Here is a 25544-nt window from a genome sequence, read left to right as displayed (position 1 = left end):
CATAAACACACAAAAAGTTAGTACCAATTGGCAAGGTCACCTGTTTGTATTCATGAGATCATATACATGAAAAGTGATAAATAAAACCCAACCAATACTTTTATTAATGTGCAGGAATCCCCCCTTACCTGCAGGGCATCCAAGACTCCCAAACGAATGCCTAAAACCACATATAGTACCAAGCCCTACACATAGCATGTCTTTTCCTAGACATATATACTTATGAAAAGGTTTAATTTATAAATGAGGCACAGTAAGAGACAAACAAGAATAAAATTGAACAATTATAACAATGTGCTGTAATAAAAGTTATATGAATATGGTCTCTCTCAAAACATTTTATTGTACCATACTAATCCATCTTCTGACTGTAGTTGACCACAGGTGACTAAAACTGAAATGTGAAACCATGGATAAGGGAGGACTACTGTATGTGATTCCTAATACAAGGCTATTTATTTATTTAAAACGATTTATCATTGTGATGTCGTTTGTGCTTTTTAATACAAGGTCCTTCAAAAATTATTTGTTTTGCTCAGGGCAACTAGTTATGAGGATTTAAAGCACATTAATGTTCTACATTAAAAGGTAATTGAAAAAAAAAACTCCAAATAGAATCTTCAAATCTTCTAGTCTCTCCCATTGTCTGATGTTTGAAAACAGATGTGTTAATGACTACTACATCATGGCTTACTTTCATTTTTTTTTTTCCCTAGCTAGGAAAGGAATTAGGAGAGCTCCCAATAAACATGCCTCTGTTTTGCTGCCTCTGCAAACACAAGGAAGGAACAAGAACAACAACAAAAACAACAACAAAAACCTCACAATTATATATATCCCATAGCTGGCATATACAATTTAATTAATTCTGGATTTGTGAAATTTGGCATAAGGTGCCTAGGAATTGCTCCCGGCCTACTTAGAATATGAAAATATGAGATAAGACTGCTGGACCTAAACTTCTCCAGAAGAAGGGTAAAGGCTGCAAACTAAATTTTCTCCTAATACGGTAAAACTGCCTCCAGGCTTTATCTCTTCTGCCCCTCTGCCTTTTGTCTTTTGGATGGTCATGGTTATAGATGTTGGGAAGGCACTGTTAAAGAGAAGGCACTTGGAATTAGATCCCTAGAGAATGGCCCTTGCCTTATGCAAGTCCAGGAGGTGCAATTCACATTGTAGTTCATATGACCTGCCAGTTGCTTATGGTGATCTTTCTGCTTCTAAACCTTGCTTCCCAAAGTATGAGATACACAGGGCAAGCAATACATTCAAGAACCCAGCTTGGTAAATGTCTTTGCCTCCAACATTCTTTCAAACGATCATAAGTGGCACAACCTTTGTGAATTTGGGTCCCCACAGGTACAAAACAAAGACCAGCAGCTTTTGACTCAGAAAACCCAGTTTCAATCCTGACTAGCCACATGCTAGTTTTGTGCTCTTGGTCATGTTGCCTAAATTCTCTGAGTTACAATGTTCTCACCAGTAAAACAACAATGATAGATTCATAGAGTTGCTAAAGAGGATTAATTAGGATAGCATAGGTAAAGTTCCTGGCACACAGAAAGCAATTAATCAATGTGAGCCTCTCTGAAGTGAAAGTAATGCATCCTAATACCCAGGAGATTTAGACCAGAGAGCTATACTGTCTAATATGGCAGCCACTAGCAACATGTGATTATCAATTAGCATTAGACTTTAAAATTCAGTTCCCAGGATGCTCAATAGTCACATGTGATGGATAACTATATGTTGGACAGCACTGATATTTACCATTGCCATCATACAGAAAGTTCTACTGGACAACAGAAGAAATGATAGAATTAAACAAGAACCCAAAGTCCAGAAGCCAAAATCTTTGCCATTAACTATGAAACTTGAGAGGAGAAACTTTATCTCACTTTGTCACAATTTCCTCACTGGTAAAATGGATACTGCCTTTACAGTAATGTGGTGGGGATCAGGTACACTGAAGAGTTCCTTTTTTTTCCTTGCTTTCTCTTTATATTCCCAGGACCCCAAGACTAAACAATACATGACATAATCACTAGCAAGGATCACTTTGAGGATGAGTTAGTTGATGGGTGCAGCCCTTTGGTAGTTTAATATTCATAGCCACGATTTGGTATTATTCCAATGCACCTGCAAGCAGTTAAGAACAGCATATGTTCAAAAGTGCAAGAGTTACTGCAGACAGTTCTTGTGGTGATGGAAAGACACAAACTAACATAACTGAAATGGTTTTCATTGGCAAGTGGCTTTTTGTAGACTTTTTGTAGCTCTCACAGGGTTTAAAATGGAAAGATCGAAGATCATATTCCCTACTTTTCCATTTCTGTTTCACTTTAATGCCTAAATCTACCTTTTCCAGGTTTGAAAACAATATTCCGTTGCTGTCATTTTGGGGGCAATGTTGTATTTTATTTATTTATCTAGAGCTGGGGTTGGCAAACCTTTTACATAAAGGGCCAAAGAGGAAACATTTTAGGGTCATAAGGTTTCTATCACAACTACTCAACTCTGCTGTGTAACATGAAAGTAGCCACAGACAACAGGCACACAAATGGGTGTGTCTGTGACAATAAAACTTAATTTACTAAAATAGGCCCTTGGGTCTTAGTTGCCAACTCCAGATCTATAAAGATATGAAAGAACATATCCTTTTCACTTCCCCATATTGTTTTTTCCCCACTATGATATATATTTTCTCACTTATTTTATTTTTGAACATAGTTTATCCTACAAATGATCACAATCAGACATTTAAATATTTACTTTAGTAGTGTGAAAAAATAATCTTCCTTCTCATTTTTATCAAGGTTTTGCACTTAAAAAACAATATAATTCTTCATGACATTTTTTTTCCTCAGAGAGAAAACTGAGAGGAAGAGATATGAAAATAAAATGTAGAAGAATTATAATCTCATTCTTGGAGGAGAGGATAAAGCAAGTAAATCATTTATGTGATTATTTCATAAAAGGGTTAATAACAAGTACATAGCCTTTTATTTTCAAATAAGCTCAAAGCCAAAACAATCAAAAACATTGATTACAATTCCAGATGAGATTTTGGGTGGGGACACAGCCAAACCATATCAGGTAGTTAATACGTTAAATGTAAACTTGTTTGAGTTTTTATGGCCTGTAATATATTTATTATATAGAAGACCACAAAAATTCTTGTAAATGAACCAGGGCCTGGTTCAGGAATAGGTTACTGACCTGAAATTGATCACTGGAGTCATAAAGACTCAATTTTTGGAGGTGTCTTAGAGTTACCGAGAGAAGCTTCTTTCCTTCCTCTCTCCTTCCTCCCAATATTACTCTTTCTTTCATTTATTTGCTCATTTATTTTCTCTTTCCCTCTCCTCCCTCTCTCTTTCTCTTCTCAGGATGCTAAGTTTGAGAACCTCACATGTAATGGCCAGCAGCCATTATTCACCTGTAAAAATGGCCTGCCTGAGAATAAAACTAATAGAGACAAGCTACGCTAAGGATGCAAAAAGAACAAGCTCTGATGGCTTTGAGCTTATTTGAAAATAAAAGGCTATTTGCTTGTTATTAACCCTTTTATGAAATACTCACATAAATGATTTAATTGCTTTATCCCCTCCTCCAAATTGGATTGACTGGAAACATCAATGATTGTGATTCAACATAGTGATTCATAGTCCTCTTCAGAGATCAAAACATTTAAAAATGTCTAGTTGACGTAATATAGGGTTTTGTTTTTTACTACACCAACTAGTGATTAAGCTATCAAAAACCAAAACACACCTAAGAAGACGTTAATATTTTTCATTCATTGCATAGGCATTAAGAAAAGATGTAAGACTGATCTATCAAATAGTTTATTTCTCCATGGCAAACATGGCTCTAAACAATAATGACTTTTATACTTTGGTCCACACATGAAATTTATAAGAACAATGTAAGCTGGTAAAAAACCAAAAATGTTTGGTCTGCTACATATTTATATATTGAAAGGAAAATTAATGGTGGCAATTGAGCCTTGCTAAATGGAAGGAGTTTATACTGGTATCTCCCTTTGCGTTAACGCAGACTGACATCACAGTTTAAACTGTCAGACATCTGAGATACATTCCTGGGATTCTGGTTTGTGTATAACTTTTATGCATTCAACAATCTCCTAACACAGAAATGGGTATCTGATAAAGTTGAGTGGAGCTGGAATAATCCTGGAATGACCCAAATTATCAAATTTTAGAGACATACCTAAGACACTAAGGCTAGTGTCTTTGTAGAAAAAAAATTGTTTGAGGAATAAAATTGACTAAAATGAGAAATACACACAAATGTTTCAGCTTACAAAACATAATTTTATTTAAATTTGTATAGATAAAAATCTACCAAAATTTAAACAAAAACTTTATGCAAATCCTTTCCCACAACAAAATTGGACAATCATGGAAAAAAACCCACATTCAAATAAGGTTCCCATCTTTCTATCATAAACGGATAGATTCTGGGAGGATGAGGAGTAAGAGATAAACGAGGAGAGAAGATACTGATACCCAATACAATCTGATCTTCAGTGTTGTCTCATCTTGAAATGACTTAATAACAGAGATTTCCATAAGAATCAGGATTCATTTTTGACACAAAAATGGAAGCTTCCACTCCAAAATCACAAATAAGGCTTCTGGTTTTCTTTTTAGAGTGAGGTAAACAGTATATTCAATATTAAGGCAAATGGTAAAAACACATGGATGGTATATTAATGCAGACCTTCCATTATTAAATACATTTTGGAACACTCATGGATTTTTCAAACATATGTTGGAATTAGAAACCTGTAAAATCTGCTGCAGTGTGTAATAGCTATTTGCTTGAATGTCTTAGCAGTGCCTTTTTAGTAGCTAATGTGTTCAGTGTAATCTTGTGCCTTTTTAGTAATTAATATATTAAATATAATCGTGTCTGAGTTTTTAAATGGTCTGTTTTTCTTTTGCATTATGTAGGATTAGATGCCCACCAACATTCTTGTAAATGAAGCAGGACCTGATTTCAAAGTCTGCCTATACACATGAGACCGCTCCCCAAAGTCTGCAAAATACTGCCTACTGGGCAGGCTTGCAGTGACAGAAAAGTATGAGAACTCAAGACATTATTTTTATAAAGACTAAAATCAGATTTAGGCTGTCTAGATCTCTTATTCCAGAAAACAGAGATTTAAGATTTTTCAGTGATTCTTGCCTTCTCCCCCACCTTTTCTTCCCCAATGAGATAACCATTTCTTTCACAATGATGAATCATCCCTTTTTATGGAAAAAAGGCTTTCTTTCTCCATCGGATCAGGACAAAGACATCACTTCTTGGCCACACTGGCCACAGCCTTCTTGGCTGCATCCTCCAGGTCAACGGCTGAAGTAATGGGAAGTCCGCTGTTGCTGAGTATCTTCTGGGCCTCTTGGACGTTGGTTCCTAGAAGGAGAACAGGGAACAATCACTGAATGAAACTAGAGGTGGCGCCTTATGAAGTTTGCACGAGGATACACAAGACTCACCTGTCTACAGCTTTTCACTAGGAAATGAATTAAATATAGGTTCTGATCAAGGTTGCTGACAGAAAAGATCATGTGATGAAATTTATCTCACGCTGTGGTCCAGCTAGAAATGAAGATGAAAGCAAGGGCTCGCAAGAGGGAAATGAACATGTTTTACTGATGGAAGCTGAGATGTCTGCTGATAATCGCAGCCATGTGGATCTAATGTGGTTTTGGCCCATACCAGAAGTCACCTGTCTTAAAGCCCTCTCGGACGTCATCATGGGTTTGGGCTATGACCTGATTTGAGAAAGGAAGTTCTGAGAATCTGCCTAGCTGTGCCCACAAATCCATTGCTGTGAAGACTCTGGCAGCATCCAGCATGTCCATTTCTGCCTTCTCCTCACTCTGTAAAATGAAATGGGCTGAGCCCTTCAAAATGGGCAATGCAGCCTCTGATGGCAATCTCTTGACTGTTCCTGGTGGACCTGGAGTATCTTCTGGCCAAGTCATCTCATTCAAAGGTGTGCCTGGGGACTATTTAACATGAGAACTGCTTTTCTGCCCTATTAGAGTGAACAACTCCTTTAGGAGAAATGTAGGAGAAATGTAATAGAATTTAAGTGTCTAATGAAATATCTCACGCTATATCATTTCCTGTCCTTTTATCTAGTTGGCAAGACAGAGCCTATTTATAAACAAAGACCTTGAAATCTAGGCCTTGGAGAACTTGCCTTACCACAAAGAGTGTAAATAAAAAGAGGCACTGGGTCAGCACGTTTCGTATAAAGAGACAAATGCTGGGTTAAATAGGAACTGGTGGATTGAAAAGATGATGCAGCACTGATTCTCCTGGGACCCTGGGTCTACCCAAGCAGCAGTGAAGACGAACGCTTGGCACTGCGTCTTCAGCTTAAGGCTCACCTACTCCTGTATTTACAGAGGAAGCTGGTGAAAGGCCTCTCTGGAAAGTGACAGCATAAAATGTGGGAAGTGGCTACCTAAAATCCCCATCGTGGCTCTGCCATGTACTTGTTATGTAGTTTTGGGTAAATCATTTAACTTCTTTGAGCCTTAACTTTTGTCTCCATACAGAGCACTATCATCCTCATAATCTTCCCCAGAACTAATATCATTAAGTGTTTATCTATGCCAGGCACAGTGCTAAGTAATTTACACACAGCATATGAAATCTTTACAAAAACTATGAGTAGTCCTATTGTTCCTATTTTACAGATAAGGCAACTGAGGCACAGAGAAGTTAAATAACTTTTCCATAGTCACTTTTCCATAGTGGCAGAGATGGGACTTGAACTGTTCTCTGTAATTATAAACCCTGCATGTTCTAAAGATATGCTAGTCTGCTTCTCTGCTTGTAAAATGAGGACAGTAGAGTTGATGGTACAGATTGTGATGAGAAGCAAATGAAATAATGAGTGTAAAAGCATTTTTTGTAAATGGTGCAGTATCTGTGGCAGGCCTGGCTGGTTCTCCACCACAGACTCCTGCACCTCTTCTGCAGTGGAGTGCTATTGCTGGAAAGCAGCTGCCCAGCCAGAAACTACATTTCCCAGGCCCCCTTGCATCTCGAAGGGGACATGTGACTGAGTTCTGGCCAAAGGAATGTCACATGGCCATGACAATCTCCAAAGGGACTCTTCATACTCTGTTTTCCCCGTGTGCTTTCTGGAGTGTTCCTAGTTGGGGCAGCCCTGGAAGTCACCTTTTTGGTTTTGGTTGTGTTTTGTCTTGTTTTTTGTTTTTGAGACAGGCTCTCGCTCTGTCACGCAAGATGGAGTGCAGTGGTGCGATCTCAGCTCACTGCAGCCTCAACCTCTGGGGTCCAAGTGATCCTCCCACCTCAGCCTCCTAAGTAGCTGAAACTAAAGGCACGCACCACCACGCCCAGCTATTTTTTGTAGAGATGGGGTTTTTCCACTTTGCCCAGGCTGGTCCTGAACTCCTAAGCTCAAGAAATCCATCTGCCTTGGCCTCCCAAAGTGCTGGGATGAAAGGCATGAGCCTTGCGCCCAGCCAAGTCACTTTTTGAAGATGGCAATGACCCCTCCAGCCTGGATACTTTAATAACTCTGTGGAGCCAAGCATCCTACCCACTCACCCTCTTAGACCTTATGGGAATGAGAAAGACCCTTCTATAATATTAAGACTCTGAAATTTCTGCATTCTTCTGTTGTTATAGAAGGAGCTAGCATTATTTTGACTAACATATGACTTTGTAAATGCTGTGGAAGGCAGCTTCTAAAATGGCTTTCAAAGATCAATCACTCCTGCCTCCTGGTAGTCACATCTTCGTAGAATCTGTCCCCCTTGAATATGATCTGGACGCAGAGCCTTGCTTCTAACAGATAAGAACATGGCAAAAGTGATGGAATGTCACTTCTGAGACTAGGTTACAAAAGCCTGTAGCTTCAGTCTTGCTCCCTTTGACTCTTTGTTCACTCTGATGAAGCAAACTACCCTGCTCTGAGCTGCCCTCTGGAGAGACTCACTTGGCAAGGAACTGAGGGTAACCTCTGGCCAACGGCTGATGAGAAACTGAGGCTCTGGGTCTAATAGCCAAGGAGGAAGTGCATCCGGCCAACAACCATACGAGTGATCTTGGAAGCAAATTCTTCCTTAGTCAAGCCTTGAGATGTCTGCAGCCCGGCTGACACTGTGATTGCAGCATTGTGAGAGACCCTGAGTGAGAGGATCCACCTAAGCCACACCCAGATTCCTGACCACAGAAACTGTGAGATAATAACTGTTCTTTTTGTTAAGCTGCTAAATTTTGGGGTAATTTGTTAAGCACTGATAGATAAGTAATGCAGATGTAAAAATTTATTATTTCATTAATACAACCTGTGTGCATTTTGATTCATTTGACTGTGGCAGGTGTTAGATACCAGGCTAAGGAATTTAGACATTAATCGATAAGCACGGCTTTCATGGAGTAATGACAGAGTGTGAAGCAAAAGCCCTGATGGACACAGGAGCACATCAGTCTTTGGACCACAAGGTAAATGACAGTTACATGTGTAAATTTTGTTTTAGACAGAGTCTTGCTCTGTCACCCAGGCTGGAGTGCAGTGGCGTGATCTCGGCTCACTGCAACCTTCAACTCCCTGGTTCAAGCAATTCTCCTGCCTCAGCCTCCTGAGTAGCTGAGATTAGAGGCAGTGGCCACCTCTCCCAGCCAAGTTTTGTATTTTTAGTAGAGATAGGGTCTCACCATGTTGGCCAGGCTGATCTTAAACTCCTGACCTCAAGTGATCCACCCACCTCAGCCTCCCAAAGTCTGGGATTAGAGGCATGAGCCACCATGCCCCATGTGTAAATTTCTATCTCCTCCTGCAGAGACATGGACTAGGCTCTTCTCCCTCTTCCTTTCTTTTTTTGAGCACCTTCCAATCTCAACATAACTCCAAGACCTCCAGATAGGTGCAGGAGTGGTGCTCCTGATGTCTTCCTCCATCTCAGATCCTGCTCTTTCTGGAGACTAGTTTTTATCACGGTTCCCGCCTATTCAGGGAACTTCTTATTCAGTTTCACCTGAGTTCCTTTGCATGTTTATGGATGAAATGAGCTCTTGATCTTCTTAACTTTTTGAGATAACTTTAATGAGTTCTGCTTCCTTGCAACCAAGTAATCTAAATAATTTAGTTCCTTAATTAATATCCTCTTTAGCACCCAACTTAGCATCAGTACTCCCAAGGGAAAAGAAATGATTTGGAAATTCATGAGCACCCAGATGTGCTGGGCCACTGCCCTTGCTGGGCTCTCCACCCAGAGCTCTGTTGGGCTGATACCTCTCTCTGCTGAGCTGACACCATTCATTCACAAGGCATCTGTTAAACGGCATTTCTTTAGGGATGTCTTTCTTATCACCACCTCCCCATGCTCCAACTAAAGCAGGGGCTGGTACAATGAACTTCTGGAGTACCTTGTATTTCTAAAATCTTACCATGGATGAAGACTTATTGGGATGGCTCACCGATGTTTCCCTCGTCCCCTCCAAACATCCACTTTCCTTTGTCAGGCTTGCTCACCAGATACCTCCCAATATCTGTTAGCTAGCAGTACATGCTGACTGATGGGGTAACTCCAGATGGGTTCCCACACACAGTGTGCTTGACAAGGAGTGGGTGGGTACTTTTTGACAGATCTCCCTGCTGTCCTAACAACCCTTTCCTAAAGGGTTGAAATAGATATCCCAAACTGCTCAAGGTGCAATCAGGAGGGATTTTTTGGGGGTCCTCTCAGGATTCCCCAGGGGTTTTGGGAGTGGCTCCTTTCGCTAGGAAGGGCCCAGGAAGAGCTGGCTGTGCTCACTGCCCTAAGTGAGGACTCCAAGCTGTTACTAATCCTCCCAACCTGTAGCAGTTCCGGGTGCCCCAGACAAGTGAGGCCTTGCTCGAGGCTAACACTGGTGGACAGGGCCAGGGGAAGAAAGGGGAGGGAGCAGCTCCCCAGAAAACCAGAGCCCTTCTCTCCTCCCAGCTGCTCCTTCAGTGCCGCGTGAAAATGCCTAATTGCTTCATAATTCTAGGATCCACAAAAATGAATTTTAATTACACTTGCAGTTACGCTTTAATTACAGCCTTAATTATTAAGCATATACTAGGCATGCTCAGAACTAAGCAGTTTTTGAAGGGATTCTCATGTTCAAATACAAAGCTCATCTGTGATGAGAAATGGGTCATATGCAGAGCCATTGTGACCAGGCAGAAACTTGTTACAGAAGGGGAAGGGAGTAGAGAGAGACAGAGAGGAGAAAGAGAGAGAGAGAGAGACAGAGAGAGACAGAGAGAGAGAGACACAGAGAGAGAGAGACAGAGAGAGACAAATGAAGAGAGAGACAAGAGACAGAGGCATGGGGAATAGCCCAAAAAGGAATAGACATATGAAAATAAAGAGACAGGTAGAGAGTAAGAGAAAGTAAAGGAAAAAAGTGAGTTTGCCACGTGCCTTACACACCAGCCTGTACCCTGATGCTGGCACCACGTCTTTGCAGCATTCAACCTGGTTTCTTCTTGAAGGCATGGCTCTACTGCCCACTGACCCTGCCCCAGTAGTTAATAACCAGCTGCTTCCTCCTTCCTGTTGAGGGAACAACTGGAAGGGGAGATGGGGACACTCAGAGAAGAGCGGTTAAAAGGAAACCAGCTGGGCATGGTGGCCTGTAGTCCCAGTTACTCAGGAGGCTGAGGTCAGAGGATCGTTTGAGCCCAGGAGGTTGAGGCTGCAGTGAGCTGTGACTGCACCACTGCACTCCAGCCTGGGCAACAGAGTGAGACCCTGTCTCTATTTTCAAAATAAATAAATAAATAAATATAAATGCAATACAATAAAATAAAAATAAAACAGCAGACAGTGGAACCAGGTCATTGAAAAAGAAAAGGAAGAAAAGAATTAGAGGAAGGCTTGGAAATGATCACAAGTTTGTGCGTTCCTTTTTTTGTAAAATGATATTATTTGAGTATTTAAGGTTAGTTTCTTCTTAACTCACCAAGTGTCTGACATCTATTCCCCAACCCTCTCTCTGCCTTTACTTCTAAATAGAAATTATCATAGCTGCTTTAAACTCTGACATGGAATTAAGTGTTCTAAAGAGAGTGTTTATGCCTGTGCACAGAATTACAAAGGAAATTGATCTCCTTCCCACATTTAAATGGTGCTACTGACATGTTCTAATATTTATTAAATGCTGCATTGCTTTTTAATGAGCCTTCAGGACAACACTTTTAATAACCACCTGTACAGATAACTGATCAACTCATGCTGCTGGAACCTCAGGCACTTCTTAATATCTGCTTGTTGAGAGCCATTCAGTTAAATGGTTATCTACTCACTGCAGCCCTTAAAAATGGAAAATCAAAGGAGAATGAATTTAAAATGGAATCTTGCTCTACTACTAGGGGATATTATAAATAATAATTATTAAAATGTTAAAAACTCGTGACCTCCTCAGCATGTTACCAGTGACTTTCTGCCACTGGGTGGGGTAAGAGAGCTGTAAACAAAGATGCAAGGTTAATTTATCAAAATTTCTTCTTCGCTTTTATTACACACAAGAGAAAATAAAGGTAGTGGGCACATGGTACAGGATTTTGTTGGCAAGGTGCAAAGGCCTCCTGCCTTTTATCATAAGGCTGTGAAATCATTTTCCAGTCTGGAAATACGTAGAAACTGTAATTTAAAAATTATTATTTTAATAGGAATTCAGTTTTAAAAAAAAGAATACAGCAGTTAGCACTCACGGAGTACATATTAGGTGCAACAAATGTTTGTTGGATACATGAGTTAAGAGGTTCACAAGTATCTTGAAACTTAATCCTCAGAGCAACCCTACAGTCGACACCATTTTAATCCCCATTTTACAGGGGAGGCAACTAAAACACTGGGAGGCTTAGGAACTGGCCTGACATCCCCAGCAAGTCAGAGGCTGAGCCAGGACTTGAACCCAGGTTCATCTGAGTGCAAAGCCACATAACCACGCAGCTGGCCTTTAAGTGCTAGAAGGAATTCTAGGCATCCTTTAGGATAAGTCTCTCATTTTCACTAGAGGAAAATGAGGCCCCGAGATGTCAGACAATTTGCTTGGATCAAACAACCAGTTAACCCTGACAGGTCTGATTCTTGGTCTAGTGCTCCGAGTCAGGGCTGGCAAGTTCTAGCTTTTGGGCAAAAGCCAGTCAGCTGCCTCTTTTTGTATCACCTGCAAGTTAAGAATAGGGTTTACATTTTTAAATAGCTGGGAGGAAAAAAATCACAGGAACATTTTATGATACATGAAAATTACATGAAATTCAAATTCCAGCATCCATAAATAACTTTTTCGTGGAACACAGCCAAACAGATTTGCTTAGAGATCATCAGTGGCTGCTTGTGCTTTGCAATGGGAGGGGTCAGTCGCTGTGGTGCAGACAGTATGGCCTCAAAAGCCTGAAGTATTTCAGCCCCTCTGCTGGAAATAACTGAGTCTTTTCCCCCCACTGGGAGAGGGGAATTCAGTGGAAATAAGCCAAATTCTCTAAAGCAGCAAATTCCTCCTCAAATGTCCACTGCTCCTGTACCCTTGCTCTTCCTCCCTTAGTCTCCTTTCAAGTGGCAATCAGATAGAGGAGGTCCATTTTCTTGGTGACCTATAAATTTAGATAACTTCTCATGTCTCTTTTGCCTTGTTATTTTATGTCAGAAACAGAATAATTCATTGAGAATCAGAGGGAAAACTTCTGCTATGTCAGCAGCTCTTACTTGTTTGAGATGATATGTGCCAAATACCTAGCACCACGCTTGGCAGCCAACATCATTAGCCATCCATGTGGCCTCAGTCGAGATACCGACAAGGGTTTAGATGACAGTAAGGATAGCTAACATTTACTGAGCCAAGGACTATTGCAAATTATTTAAAAACTCATCGGCTCCTTACAACCTTAGAGAGTTGCCCTATTTTTATTCCCATTTTGCAGAGGAAGAAGCTGAGATTTTAAACCCGGTTCTGTTCCCAAGTAGCTGAACAACCTGGGGAAGTTATTGCAGCTTTGAGGCTTTATATTTCTCCTTGAATGAGTATCTTAACTAAATGCTTCGCACCCCTAACATTTTATGAAGATTAAAGATGACATAAGATATTCTGTGTGGCTGTGTTGTACCCACACCTAATTTCCTCGATGATTTCTTCTCGCACAGTAAGAAGAAATCAACACTTGGGGTGGGAAGGTGATAGTTATTCAGACCATCACAGAAGGAGCCCCCAGCTCCAGTAGCAGGAAGCCAATGGCTAGGCTCTTCTCTACACAGTTTCAAAGAATGGTGTGTATGTGCTATGATCATGCAAGCAAGGCTTAGGATCAAATTTAACATATTCACTGAGAGCTTATGCTAGTTGCTTATGCTTTCAATTATGTTAACCCTTAAAAAAAGCAACATAGATACTTAACCAAAGTGAAAGGAGCCTTAACATTAAACTAGAATGGAATGAACCCTCTGGCAAGCAAGAACACCTTACACTTCTGTGCTTACCCGCCATCATCTGCTAAGGATAAGACAATTCTTTTAAAGAAGGGGTGTTTTATACACCCAGACATCTGCATGTGAATTTACCTTTCATGCTTCCCTTGAATCTTCCTCCTAGCTTTCAAGGCATGCATACTCTAATTTATGGATGATTTAAGAAATTTTCAAAGGTAGTTTTAACAGTGTGAGACTTTTGTCGAAAATGCTGACTGTGGTACACCATTACTGCCTGAGACAGAATCACCCTCATCACTGCGTCACTGAGTGTGATCCTGTCCTTATGTGGGGAAATGACTGAGTAGACCTCATTGCTAATATTTTCCTTGGGAGGAAGTCAGATTCTAAGAGTTTAATATTGCCTGCCAAATTCTTACTTGACTCTCATGAGACATTTCAGAGCTTAGGGGAGAGGGAGATTTAGACACAGACAACATGAAGATTTTCCAGAATTTTAGGTCTTGCTCCTGGCATCTTCTCTACACCAGGGATCTGCAAGCTATAGCTCATGGGCCAAATCTGTTCCACTATCTGTTTTCAGTAAAAAAAGATTTACTGTGGCACAGCCATGTCCATTCCTCTACCTATCGTCTATTGCTGTTTCTACACTACAATGGCAGAGCTGAGTAATCACAATAGGGAATATACAGTCACAAAGCCTAAAATCCTGCTCTTTACAGAAAAAGTTTGCAGACCTTTGCTCTATACAATCCAAATTTCTGGCCTTGTGCTAAAGGGCCAGGTGAAGACAAGAATCATCTTCATCTGGTGTTTCCAAGCTTGCAGTCCCTACTTCCGACTCTTGATATAGTGGTGGGAAGCTATACTTCTAGGAGAGAAAAAGCCCACCTATGGTCTCTTTGAATCGACAATGGCAAATATTGGCTCGAATTTCCACTCCCTCCACCCCTTCCCACATGTGTGGTTGGAAAGATCATAGAACTCTTTTTCCACTGAGCTGGGATATAGCCTCAGAATCTTTTTTGGCACAGCACTGCTCAGGCAGCCACTGCCAATAAAGAGAAGGTGGCATGAGATGAAAGCTGTCTTCCCTCATCTAAAACATTTCTCATGAAGTCTTTCCCCGTAGGTAGTTCTGCCTCAGGACAGCCTCAAGGTGGCGCTCTCTGGAAGAGTCTTAGCGGGACACACTAAGCCTCTACAAGATGCTACAGACTGAATCACCTGTATGTCTCCTCCTGATATCTATGTGCTCGCTCGCTCTTTTGGATGGCTCATCAAATATGACTTTCAAGTGGAAATTGAGGCAGGAAGAAATGAACTGACTACTCACTCAGAAGATACCCGAGACCACACAGTGGTGTCCTGATATCATTAAGGCAGCACTCAGGATATGCCAGTCCTGGTACCTGCCCAGTTTTAAAACCTCTCCTTATAAAAATGGCCACCCCACAGCTGCTGCTCAGGGAAGCAACTTCAGGCTCTTGTTCCTGAAGGGATGACCACTGCCTAGAGTGGGGCAGCCACCCGACCAAAGGCAGCCCACTCCTGGGGCAGATAAGACTGATGATGTGCATTGGGGGATGTTTCCTTCGATGCAGAGGGACAGTCATTAGTGTAAGCCCTCCTGTTCTCTTTGCCTATCACTGGCTCCATCTGGGATTGGTGATGGTGTAGGGAGCTGACTGAATACTCGAATGGAGAAAGTTGGCATGGATAGATCCGCCCCTTCCTCTGGCCTTCGTTTTAGGGATATGCCACTCAGAGTGAGTCCGGGTCATCCTCTGCTCCTTGGGTTCCATCCTGGGGTGGAAGGTACACTAACGTCCAGTGGTGCCTGTGACTGGGTTTACAAAGCTGCCTAATTCTGGGGCTCAGAGTAAGGAGCTCACTGTTGGTCACACAATAAGGTGCATCCTCCAACTACTTTTTCCTTTGGTGATGAAGGTACTATTTTTGTTTCCTCAGTCTATTTTATTTCTCACTGGGATCAGAACCCAGGTGGAAAAGGGTCTGTTGGGCCCCTTCAAAGACCCTAACCCCATGGCTTGGTTGGATGAGCTGTGGACAATGGGAGTGGTGACTATTAGATAAGCTAATTAGATTGGCTACCTATGGGATCTGGACTGTTAGGGAACACTGTGGGATCAAGATGGCCTTCCTGAGAGGCCAGAAGGTCTCAGAGGCACCAAGAAAAAACACAAAGGATTGAGAAAGTCAGTTCTGTGGACCATACTCTGAGAACCACTACAGTAAAAGCAGTAGCAGACACTTTAATATGATAACTATCCAAAAGTCTTGTACACTTCATCAACAAACTCAGATTACTATACTCAAGCAGCCCCACTGAGTCATCATTTACTGTATTAATCTGTTCTCACGCTGCTAATAAAGACATACCCAACAATGGGTAATTTATAAAGGAAAGGGGTTTAATTGACTCACAGTTACACATGGCTGGGAGGCCTCACAATAATGGTGGAAAAGTAAGGGACGTCTTACATGGTGGCAGGCAAGAGAGAGCATGTGTAGGGGAATTCCCCTTTGTAAAACTATCAGATCTTGTAAGGCTTATCCACTATCACAAGAACAGCACGGGAAAAACCCACCCCCATGATTCAATTATCTCCCACAGGGTCCCGCCCACAACACGTGGGGATTATTACAATTCAAAATGAGATTTGGGTGGGGACACAGAGTCAAGCCATATCATTTACAGTATCAATCTTGGAACAGCTCAGTTTTCCCAAGCTCTGTGTTAGAACCATAATTCCCTGGAGACCTTCTCAAGAAAAAGTCCAAGGATATTTTGACCCTGCTGGTGTACCCCCATCCTTTGACATTAAGACTCCCAAACAGCTGTAGCCTGTGTTGTTCTCCGTGCTTGCCTCTCTTTTTGTATCTCTTTCTTCTTCCACTCTCTGCCACTCTCCTTTCTCTCTCCTTCCCTGAGACTGTCTGCCTCACATGCTTAGATCTGCACAATACGGACTTGATAGAAATAATAATCACAAAGGAAAAATGAAAATAGCACACACTCCAGTCAGCAAAGCCTAATATGAACATTAAAACATACCAATGAATTACATCTTCTTAGAAGTGTAAATGCAGCATAATTGATCCCAATAAAAGTCATAAAAGGAAAATAACTGACAAAGCTACAATGAAAAAAAATTGATCAAGGAGTTGATGAGTGCATCAGTATTGGTGTATTTCTGATTAAAATGTTGATGTCAGACTGTTTTCAGGGTCAAAGTGATCAGAGACCCTCAGATTTTAAGAGTCTACTCTTCTCCTGTTCTTAAAGGGGGACAGGTCTCTATTAGCAAATTATATTATTGTTTGTCACTGGAAATAACTAGAAATGAATGCACACTATGATTGACCCATTCTTTCTGGTGATCCTTTCTGTGCCTGAGTTGTCACAACGGCCCACAATGTGTTAGTTATTCATACATTTCTAGAAAGGCTAGTTACCCTGCCTTAAACTTTTCCCAAAAGATTTAAAGGAGTGCATCTTTTATTTTCATACTCTGCTTAGTATTCCAGAAGAATTAAATAATTTTTATAATACCCAGATGATATTCATGCTGAAATATGCAAAATACCACATTCAAAGATTATTTTTCTTAATAGTCTCTGCTGATTGCACCAGAGGTCTGTCTGAGATACTAAGAAGCAGCTTTGACATTTCTAAATTTGTTAGATGTTCAGATTTGCATCTTTTAAGTAAATGTACTTCCATGGTTTATGCCTGTGGTTTTTTAATTAGTTAATTAGTATATTAGTAAATACCATGTGCAGGTCAATGAGCTTTAGGCATTAAAGAGGATCAAGAGAGATGTAAAAAAATATGTCAGTTACTAGATGGCTGGGAAAATAAAATGGAAAAAATTAACAATATAAGATGATATCTATAAAACGGTAACAAGTGTTACCTGCTAATAGGAACTGCTTCTATCTTAGTAGAAGTAGCCATCAGGGGATCCCAGACAGCCACCAGACTCATTTGCTGAATCTTCAGAAATATTGATAACTTCACAATGTCCACTGGATCATGAAGGAATTGAATGTGATAGCTCAGGATGAGATCAAAGAGGGCACTGTCTCCCAAATTTATGTAAAGAAAAATACACATAGTGACCTTTCTCAGCCACTACCCTCTTTCCACTATTACAGCTCCTCTCTTATCATAAGAACCTGGGATCTTTATCAAGAGAGAAAAAGGAAGAGAGCTTTGGACATTTCTGGAGTCCTAGCTGGTGTCCTTTTCTTCTTCTTGTGGAAATTGGCATCGTGTGATAAACGTCCTCGAATAGGTACAGGCTCTCACACTCAACGTGAAACTACCAGGGATACTCACTAATATTCATATGTGTGATTTCTGCGAATGCAGGAGCCCCATAGCAAGACAAGACCTATCCCAACATTGTATTGGCCATGCATAATAAACAAAGGGAAGATGAAGCATTCTGTTGTAACCGTACTCTTGGCACTGATCATAGGTGAAACAATGCAGAAATTTGGAGAAGGTATTATCCATAAAGGGAACTAAATGCAAATCAAGGCAATGCTTTTTAGACTAAGGAAATACAGACTCCTGATAATGTTTCCATTAAAGTCTGCGTCTAGAGTAGCTTTGCTCACTTTCATTGGCACAACCCACTTTTATGCTTATTCAACATGGACTATTATAGTTATAGTAGATTTAGAGATGTGAGTTAGCAGAGTAGTATAAAAGGAGAATTTTCAAGTTGAGTCTGGAGGATAGGTAAGATTTGAATCAATGCAAAGGAAGAAGGAAGGAGTGAGTAGAGGATCAAAAGTCAGTCATCAAGTAAGTCATCATCCATACCTGAGAGTTGGTACTGGGGTCATAACAGTGGTAAAAACTGAAGCCCAGCACCTGGGTAGATCAGAAGGCTGTCCTGGAGAGAGTAATGGTTTTATAGCAATATGTTATGGCTAAAAGAAGAGAGTGGGAAAACTGAGTAGGTACCGAGTTAACGACATTAGGTAGAACCAAAAACCCAAGCAGAATTGCCACAGATATAAAGTGATATGGATGCAAGAGCAGAGAGGAAAGGAGATGAGAGAACAAGGGGAATCTAAGGAATTTAAATTTGTGAACCAGGAGAATGATGGCATAGTTGATGGACTTGGGAAAGTCAGAAACAGAACTCAATAAGAGCGTGGGAGAGGATCAGAGACGTAGCTGCAACACTGGATAGAATACATGTAGGGAAAGACGTGTGAATACAGGGGACCATCCAAGGAGAGATGTGACAGACAAAAGGAGAAGTTACGCTCCTTTTAAAGGCACTTCATAAACCACATGCAGAACTGGCTGCACAGGAAACTGCTCTTCTGCAGGGACAGCTCAGTGAAAATGAAAAACAACCAAAACAAAAATATCTTGTCACAAATAGTGGTTCTCAGTACTTCCAGTGGAGAAAAAGTTGCCAATGACAGGGACCTTTGGGAAATGTCTTTTATCTTCCATCTAAATTTTTCACTTGCTTTCCTCTACGTCAAAACATAAATTCTTATTCTCCCACAATTTTCTCTACATTTAGTTGTAGTTTATCCAACCTTAGAGTATGATTTGGCTCCTTCTGTTCTTTCTAAATAGAGTAAGTCTTCATTGTCTGCAAGGACAAAGAACGATAAAGTGGTACAAACAGATGGGAACATTTTGGACACTTTTAGTGGTAGTTTCTATTTGACCTGACATTACACTATACTCTGTTTTGATGGATGAATTTCTCAAGGTTCTTTATTCATATCAATATTAAAATTGGCTCAGACTCCCAGAACACACACCATTGTCTAGCTAGGGAGAGTGAGGTAAAAAGGGGTCTTCATCATCCCAGTAGCTATTACAAAGCCAAGTGACACTAAAAATGAGATGTGATGGAAAAATGTTACCAGAGACTGAATTACAATGGTAAATAATTTCTATTGCTAATATTTATTAAGTACTTTCTAAGTTTCAGGCATGCTGCCACATGTTTACAACAGTCTGAAGAACTGTGAGATTTTCAGTGACCCAGGTAGCAGACATTTCAAAACCCAATGGCACATTTTGTTACTAGTATCTATTTCCTGTGAATACAGTAAGTGGCCTTCTTGTTTGTTCTGTGACCATTCAGAAGATCCAGGATCCTTGCCATAAGTCTCTCTAACATGTAGCCCACAGTTTAAAGATTCTGTTGCCCTCCCACAATGTATTAAAAATATCCTGATGAGAAAAGTCTTAATCAATCAAATCAGGCTTGATGTAGTAGGATTTTGTGGACAAAACTTTGTTCTCAGCTGTATAATAATTACAAGCTGTTTTACCAGTGGATAAGGAAAGGATTATTCTCCTCTTTGAAAATGGTAACTTTATAATTACATGTATTTACTTGCCTTATCAGAATAGAACTCACCAACTGAGACAGAGGATTATTTTTATTCAAAAGACTCTTGGGTGAAATGAACAGCTACATATTTGGGGGAAATTCAGCCTTTGTAACCAATTGTTTCTGGTATGAATAAAGAACAAATTACCTGAAATGAGGTTTTCTTTTTTTCCTTTTTGAAATGTATACAAAACTTGGCACAAAAATAACCTAGACAGTTAACTTGGCCCAACCCATGAAACTGTTGAGAAATGTGCATTTATTGACAGCTCTATACAGTCAGTGTACAAAGCGTTTTGGCCAACCAAACACAGTATACAAAATGTTTTCAGTGGTTTTATAGTTCTTTATCAGAATCCACCAACATCATATAATAATTTTTTTAAGAATTCATTTTTCTTTATTACTGTCCCATTTAAATCTGGAGGAAACTTCTATGTCTCAGATATTTCTGAAGAGAAATTTGCTTGTTTCTCAGGTGTGCATTATGATTCCCAGTTGAGCTCTTAATATACTAATAATAAACCTCCAGATAGTTTGTAGACTGGATCCCGTTTCTCTTAGCCAAATCTTCTCAATTTTATTTTCCACCCAATACCAAAAGGTTTGTTTCAGCAACATAAACATTTTGTCTTTCTTTTGCCAAATATCTTTAAAAACAATTATCCCACCCCCTTCATTCTTACCAATCTCTCTAACATTCCCTAAACTCTCTCTAAAGTTGTGACTATAAACACATTCTGTGTCTTTCGCTTTCTTGACTAGGCACTGTACCTCCTCCGGGTGGACACTTTCTTATCCTGGATTCTGAAATACAGACAAATTGGAACCACAAATAGAAGAGTACAAATCGTGTCCTTTTCAGCATGGGCTCGGTATGCTAAGAAGGTCACAATTTGCACTCCTATTTGCTACAGGATGGTATGTGATCCTTTGGTCTGCTGGAGGAGAGAAAGAAACCTATGGATATTAAAGAGTTCAGAGGCAGTCACAGAGTTTTCAGCTGTGTCCCATATGCTTGGTGGCTATTCATTCTTCAAGTCTTCAGTTACGCTAGGTTCTAAGACAAAGAAATGAGAGCAGTGATAATGCCTTTACCTCCTATCAAAAAGCCAGCCTCGGTAGATTGACTCTGGGCTGAGTAGCTTTGAAAACATTTTCATTCGGCGTATTAGAGCCCAAGGTTTGCCGCTAACACCCAGAATACGTAGAGAACAGGGGCCCCTGGCTGAGTGGTGGAATTAACTGTTCTAGGCAGGGTGAATGCAGATCCGAGCCAGGGTCCTGTTCTGTGTCTGATGATGTCCCCTGGCCTCTTTGCACTTTTCTGGATTTAGGCATTCTCTCCAGTGCTTGTTTCCAACGTGTGCTCTGTACGGAGTTAATATTCCATCTTCTGTTCTTTATTCAAGCCCTGTCCCCTTGCAAGGTAAGACGGACCTGTTTCCCACCTCCACCCCCAGCCTCTCCGAGGTCATTCTCATGCTGCTGTCATTGGAGACATGGCTCTTGGAGGAGGGTCTGATGTTTTTGTCAGTGCATACCCCTGCTCTTCTGTATGTTTGATTCTCATTGTCCTTTCTCTTCCTACTCTCCAGGTCTGTATTTTCTGCATGCCCTGTTCATCACTTTGCTCTCTGCCTCACCAGTGCCCACTTACCTCTGCATCTCCTTCCTCCTTCACTGTCCCCTGTAGACGTGTCCTTACTGGGACCAGTTTCACTTCACAGTGACATATTTCACCTCTCCTGCCTTATCACTCACATCCTCTCCCCATTTTCCCTGCAGATCCCCCTTCCTCCTGGTGTTCAGTTCATCATCATCAGCTTAAACCAAATAAGACATTGAGGGAAGCCCACGCTGCCATCAAGCCTCAAATCTGCTCCATTGTCTAAGAAACACTTCTTAATGCTTAAACTTTACCACATGTAAACATTAGACAAAGGCTCACAGGACCTGATCAAAGTATTAGTTAGGTTAGCTTTCTTAGATCTAATATATTAATTTCCAGGTAAATAATCTACTATATTTGCCCCTTTGGGTTTTCATTTTACCCCTAGGATAATGTGAGTAATTGAAATTTATCCCATGTTAGTCATCAACTGCCTCACCTTAGAGAAAACATCCTAACACACTTTAGACGGGGTTGCAGGGAGCTCCTTAAGGTAAAAACCGCTTTCATAGTAATAGTGGTAGTAATAATAACAATAAGAGAATACTATGTTGACATTTGTACTGATAGGTCGAAAGTAATGGTAGGCAAAACTGCTGGCATGTTATCATGGAATCAAGGCAGTGGCACCATACTGTGCTAGTAATCATTGTACTTTTTTTTGAGATGGGGTCTTGCTAAGTTGCCCAGGCTGGAGTATAGTGGCATGATCATAGCTCACTGCAGCCTTGAACTCCTGGGCTCAAGCAATCCTCCTGCCTCAGTCTCCTGATTGGCTGGGACTAGAGGCATGCACCACTACCCCGACTGATCATAGTACTTTTTACTACCACACACTCACAGTACAGAAAAAAAAAATTATTTCACTAAACCTCAACCCTTGAGTACACATTTTTTGATTCTCTTTGTGACCAAATGATAAACACACATAAAGCACTTCTGCAGCATCCTGAACTGTTGTGAGGAAAAGTGTTTGTGCAATCGTCTGGGTATCAAGCTAAACTGCTCGCTTTTCCATGAAATGCTGTAATTCCATGAAATTTCTTGGAATAAAGACTGACACACTATAGTTGCTCTGACTTGGTTAGTTGGCAGACATTTTCTTAAACATGAGTGAAGTGAGTCTGTCCCATCAAGGAAAACAACTTAACTGTCTTGTGGTTGATAAAATTTGCACTATAAAGTGAAATTCAAATTCTAGACAATGTGCACCTGCCCTGTGAACTTCACAGCTTCCTAATAAAAAGCTTTTCTGATATGATGGTGGTAATATTAACACATGTGATTTTTTTTTAATATAGTACATTGAAATGAGACAACCTTTGGAAGATCTGCATAATCACAAATTTCTGGATAATCAATGAATGATTTTTAAAATGATGTATAAGACAGATCAACGGGTTTTAAAATGATGTATAAGACAGATCAACGGGTTTTAATGGAATATGAAAAATTCATCGAGATAGTTTCAGATTTCACATGGACACTAATTTTCAATAAACTATTAGCTATAGACTTTTAGTGTAATACCAAAGAATATTCAAAACTATATGAAAAGAGCATTAAAAACTCCCCCTGGCTGGGTGTGGTGGCTTAAGCCTATAATCCCAACATTTTGGGAGGCTGAGGCAGGAGGATCACTTGAAGCCAGGAGTTCAGGACCAGCCTGGGCAACAAACAAACAAACAAACACATAGACAGACAAAACTACTCTGTCTGTTTTTTTCTTTTTTTTTTTTTGAAAAATACGTATGTCTCTGAGGCCAGATTTTCTTCATATACTTCAACCAAAACATGTTATAACATTTTATGTAGATACAGATAATCTAGATGTGAAAAGGATTTACAAACCTGTAAAACAATATCATTATTCTTACTAAAACTTTTTAAAAACAGTTATTTTCACAAAATATGTAATACATACTGATATATAAAAATACTATAAAAATATACAATTTATTTTTTAAGAATTTTTTAAATTCCAAGAAATTTCAGTTATTAAATTTATCAATTAAATCAAGTAAATATTGACAAATATAAGCCAAAAAACGAAAGTTTTTTGGGATCCTTAATTATGATGAATAATTCTCAGAGAAACATTTCTCAGAGTGTTTTTCCCCAAACACTAATCTCATAAAATGATTCATAAATAAAAGGGCTTTCACTCTGAAGTAAGTTTGGGATATCTGGAGAATCATAACACTTGCCATACTTGGAGAGCTACAACCCACATTAGTTTGTTAGAGGCCCAGGGAAATCCTGCTGTATCGCGTTTGTTTCATATTATACAATCCAGTGTTTCCTTCTGTTAGGAAGTCTGTGAATCCAGAACATGCTGGTCACCTGATCTTGGAGAGAGGGTACTGGCACAGCGGAAATCTACCATGACTCACCTTCAAGCCGGACCACCAGGGGCACCTTGAGTTCTAGCTCCCGGCAGGCTTTGGTGATCCCATTGGCAATGATGGCACAGTTGACGATACCACCAAAAATATTGACAAGGATGGCTTCAACCTGAAATCAAAAATAAAAAGTTACCCATCAAAATGCTGATCACCAACAGTCTCAAAAACAACTGGCTAAATAATAGAGACCATTAAGATAAGACTCCTTGTTTTTTGTTTTTGTTTTAAACAGAGCACAAAATACAAAAAAGATCGATAACATGTTAAGCAAGCTCATATTAGTAATGAATTAATAAATATCACAACATAACATTACCAAATTTTCCCATCAATCACTCTTTTGAACTCAAAATGAATTTAATCATCATTCATTTGTCTATTATATAATGTCTTCTTTTTTTTGAAAATATTGTCTATTCTTTTTATAAGTAGTATCATTTAAAATATCTTGCACTTAGGCTTTTTTCCTCCCGATTTACAATTACATTTTTATATGTCATGGTGCCTCACACAATATTTCAAAATTAGAAACCATTTATTGTTTTGTATTAAAAGGTAAAAAAGATTCAAATGTTTTCATGCTTCCTTAATACCTCTTTGATATGCTAGAAGTTATGTTCTCAAAAATCAGGGATAGTTTAATTATCTTAGACAGTAACCTTTTTGATTAAGAAAATGACTCTTGAAATAAGGAGATGCAAGCTTATAGCATAAGTAACAATGTAAGGAAAGTCAAGCTACTGACTGGAGCTTCTCAGAAATGTAAATGTAAACCCGTCATGTTAACTTGCTTGTACATATTCCATATTCAAAGGCATGTGGGCCAAAAAAAAAAAAAAAAAAAATCAACAAACAAACAAACTCTACTTGTCCTGACTTGATAAATAGGCATCAGAAAATCCTGTATAATTAACATGAAGAACGAGATAATGAAGAGAATTCATTACCTAGATTAATTGATAACACCCACAGAAAAATGGCTATTCATCAAGCTGGAGGCATCAAAATTCTAACAATAGAGTCACAATTAAATTATGCCACACTAATTGTAAAGCATATATATATGTGCTGCATAAAAATCCCATTATTTCAGTGTGTTAAATTACCTACACTAAACATATGAGAAGAGAATATCTTACATTTGTATAGCATTTAACTGTTTAGAAAGTGGATTACACAAATCCTTATTTTTTATAGTGAGCCTTTCCAGAACCCTATTCATAAGGTACGGTGAAGGTTGACTCTCTAGCCCAGAAAGCCATCGGGTACATTCAGGGAATATTGTCCCAAGGTCACATAGCTGTCATGTGGCTGTGGCCAGGCCCAAAGTCAGCCCCCTAGATTGCCTACTGATTTGTTCATTGATGTCAGTTGCTAGGGCTGGGACCTTGGGCAACTTACAGAACCTCTCTTGAACATTTCCTCATCTGTATCACAGGAATAAAAAGAGGACCTAGCCCACAGGATGCTGAAAGGCCTAAATGAGATAATACATGTGAAATGTTTACCACATGGCTTTAAATGTACTTAATGGATATTTACACATGCATTTATTCAGCGAGCAGTGATGAAAGTGGGCAGG

General features: G+C 39.9%; 1 protein-coding gene across 2 annotated transcripts in view; it reads right to left on the bottom strand.

Moving 5' to 3' along the window:
* Positions 1 to 4316: 4316 nt before the first annotated feature.
* The window catches only part of SUCLG2 (succinate-CoA ligase GDP-forming beta subunit), a 278401-nt gene continuing 257173 nt past the window's right edge, over positions 4317 to 25544 (bottom strand). For both annotated transcript variants that reach the window (XM_021934245.2, XM_021934246.2), the window contains exons 10-11: positions 23951 to 24071; positions 4317 to 5442 (exon numbers count right to left, since the gene is read on the bottom strand). In XM_021934245.2, the coding sequence (XP_021789937.1) occupies positions 5327 to 5442; positions 23951 to 24071 (237 nt within the window). In that variant the 3' untranslated portion in view covers positions 4317 to 5326. The remainder of the gene's footprint in view (positions 5443 to 23950; positions 24072 to 25544) is intronic.

This window comes from Papio anubis, chromosome 2 (genome assembly GCF_008728515.1).
Source record: "Papio anubis isolate 15944 chromosome 2, Panubis1.0, whole genome shotgun sequence".
NCBI classification, from domain to species: domain Eukaryota; kingdom Metazoa; phylum Chordata; class Mammalia; order Primates; family Cercopithecidae; genus Papio; species Papio anubis.
The sequence above is the reverse complement of the archived record's forward strand: the minus strand, read 5'-3'. Positions and strand labels throughout refer to the sequence as shown.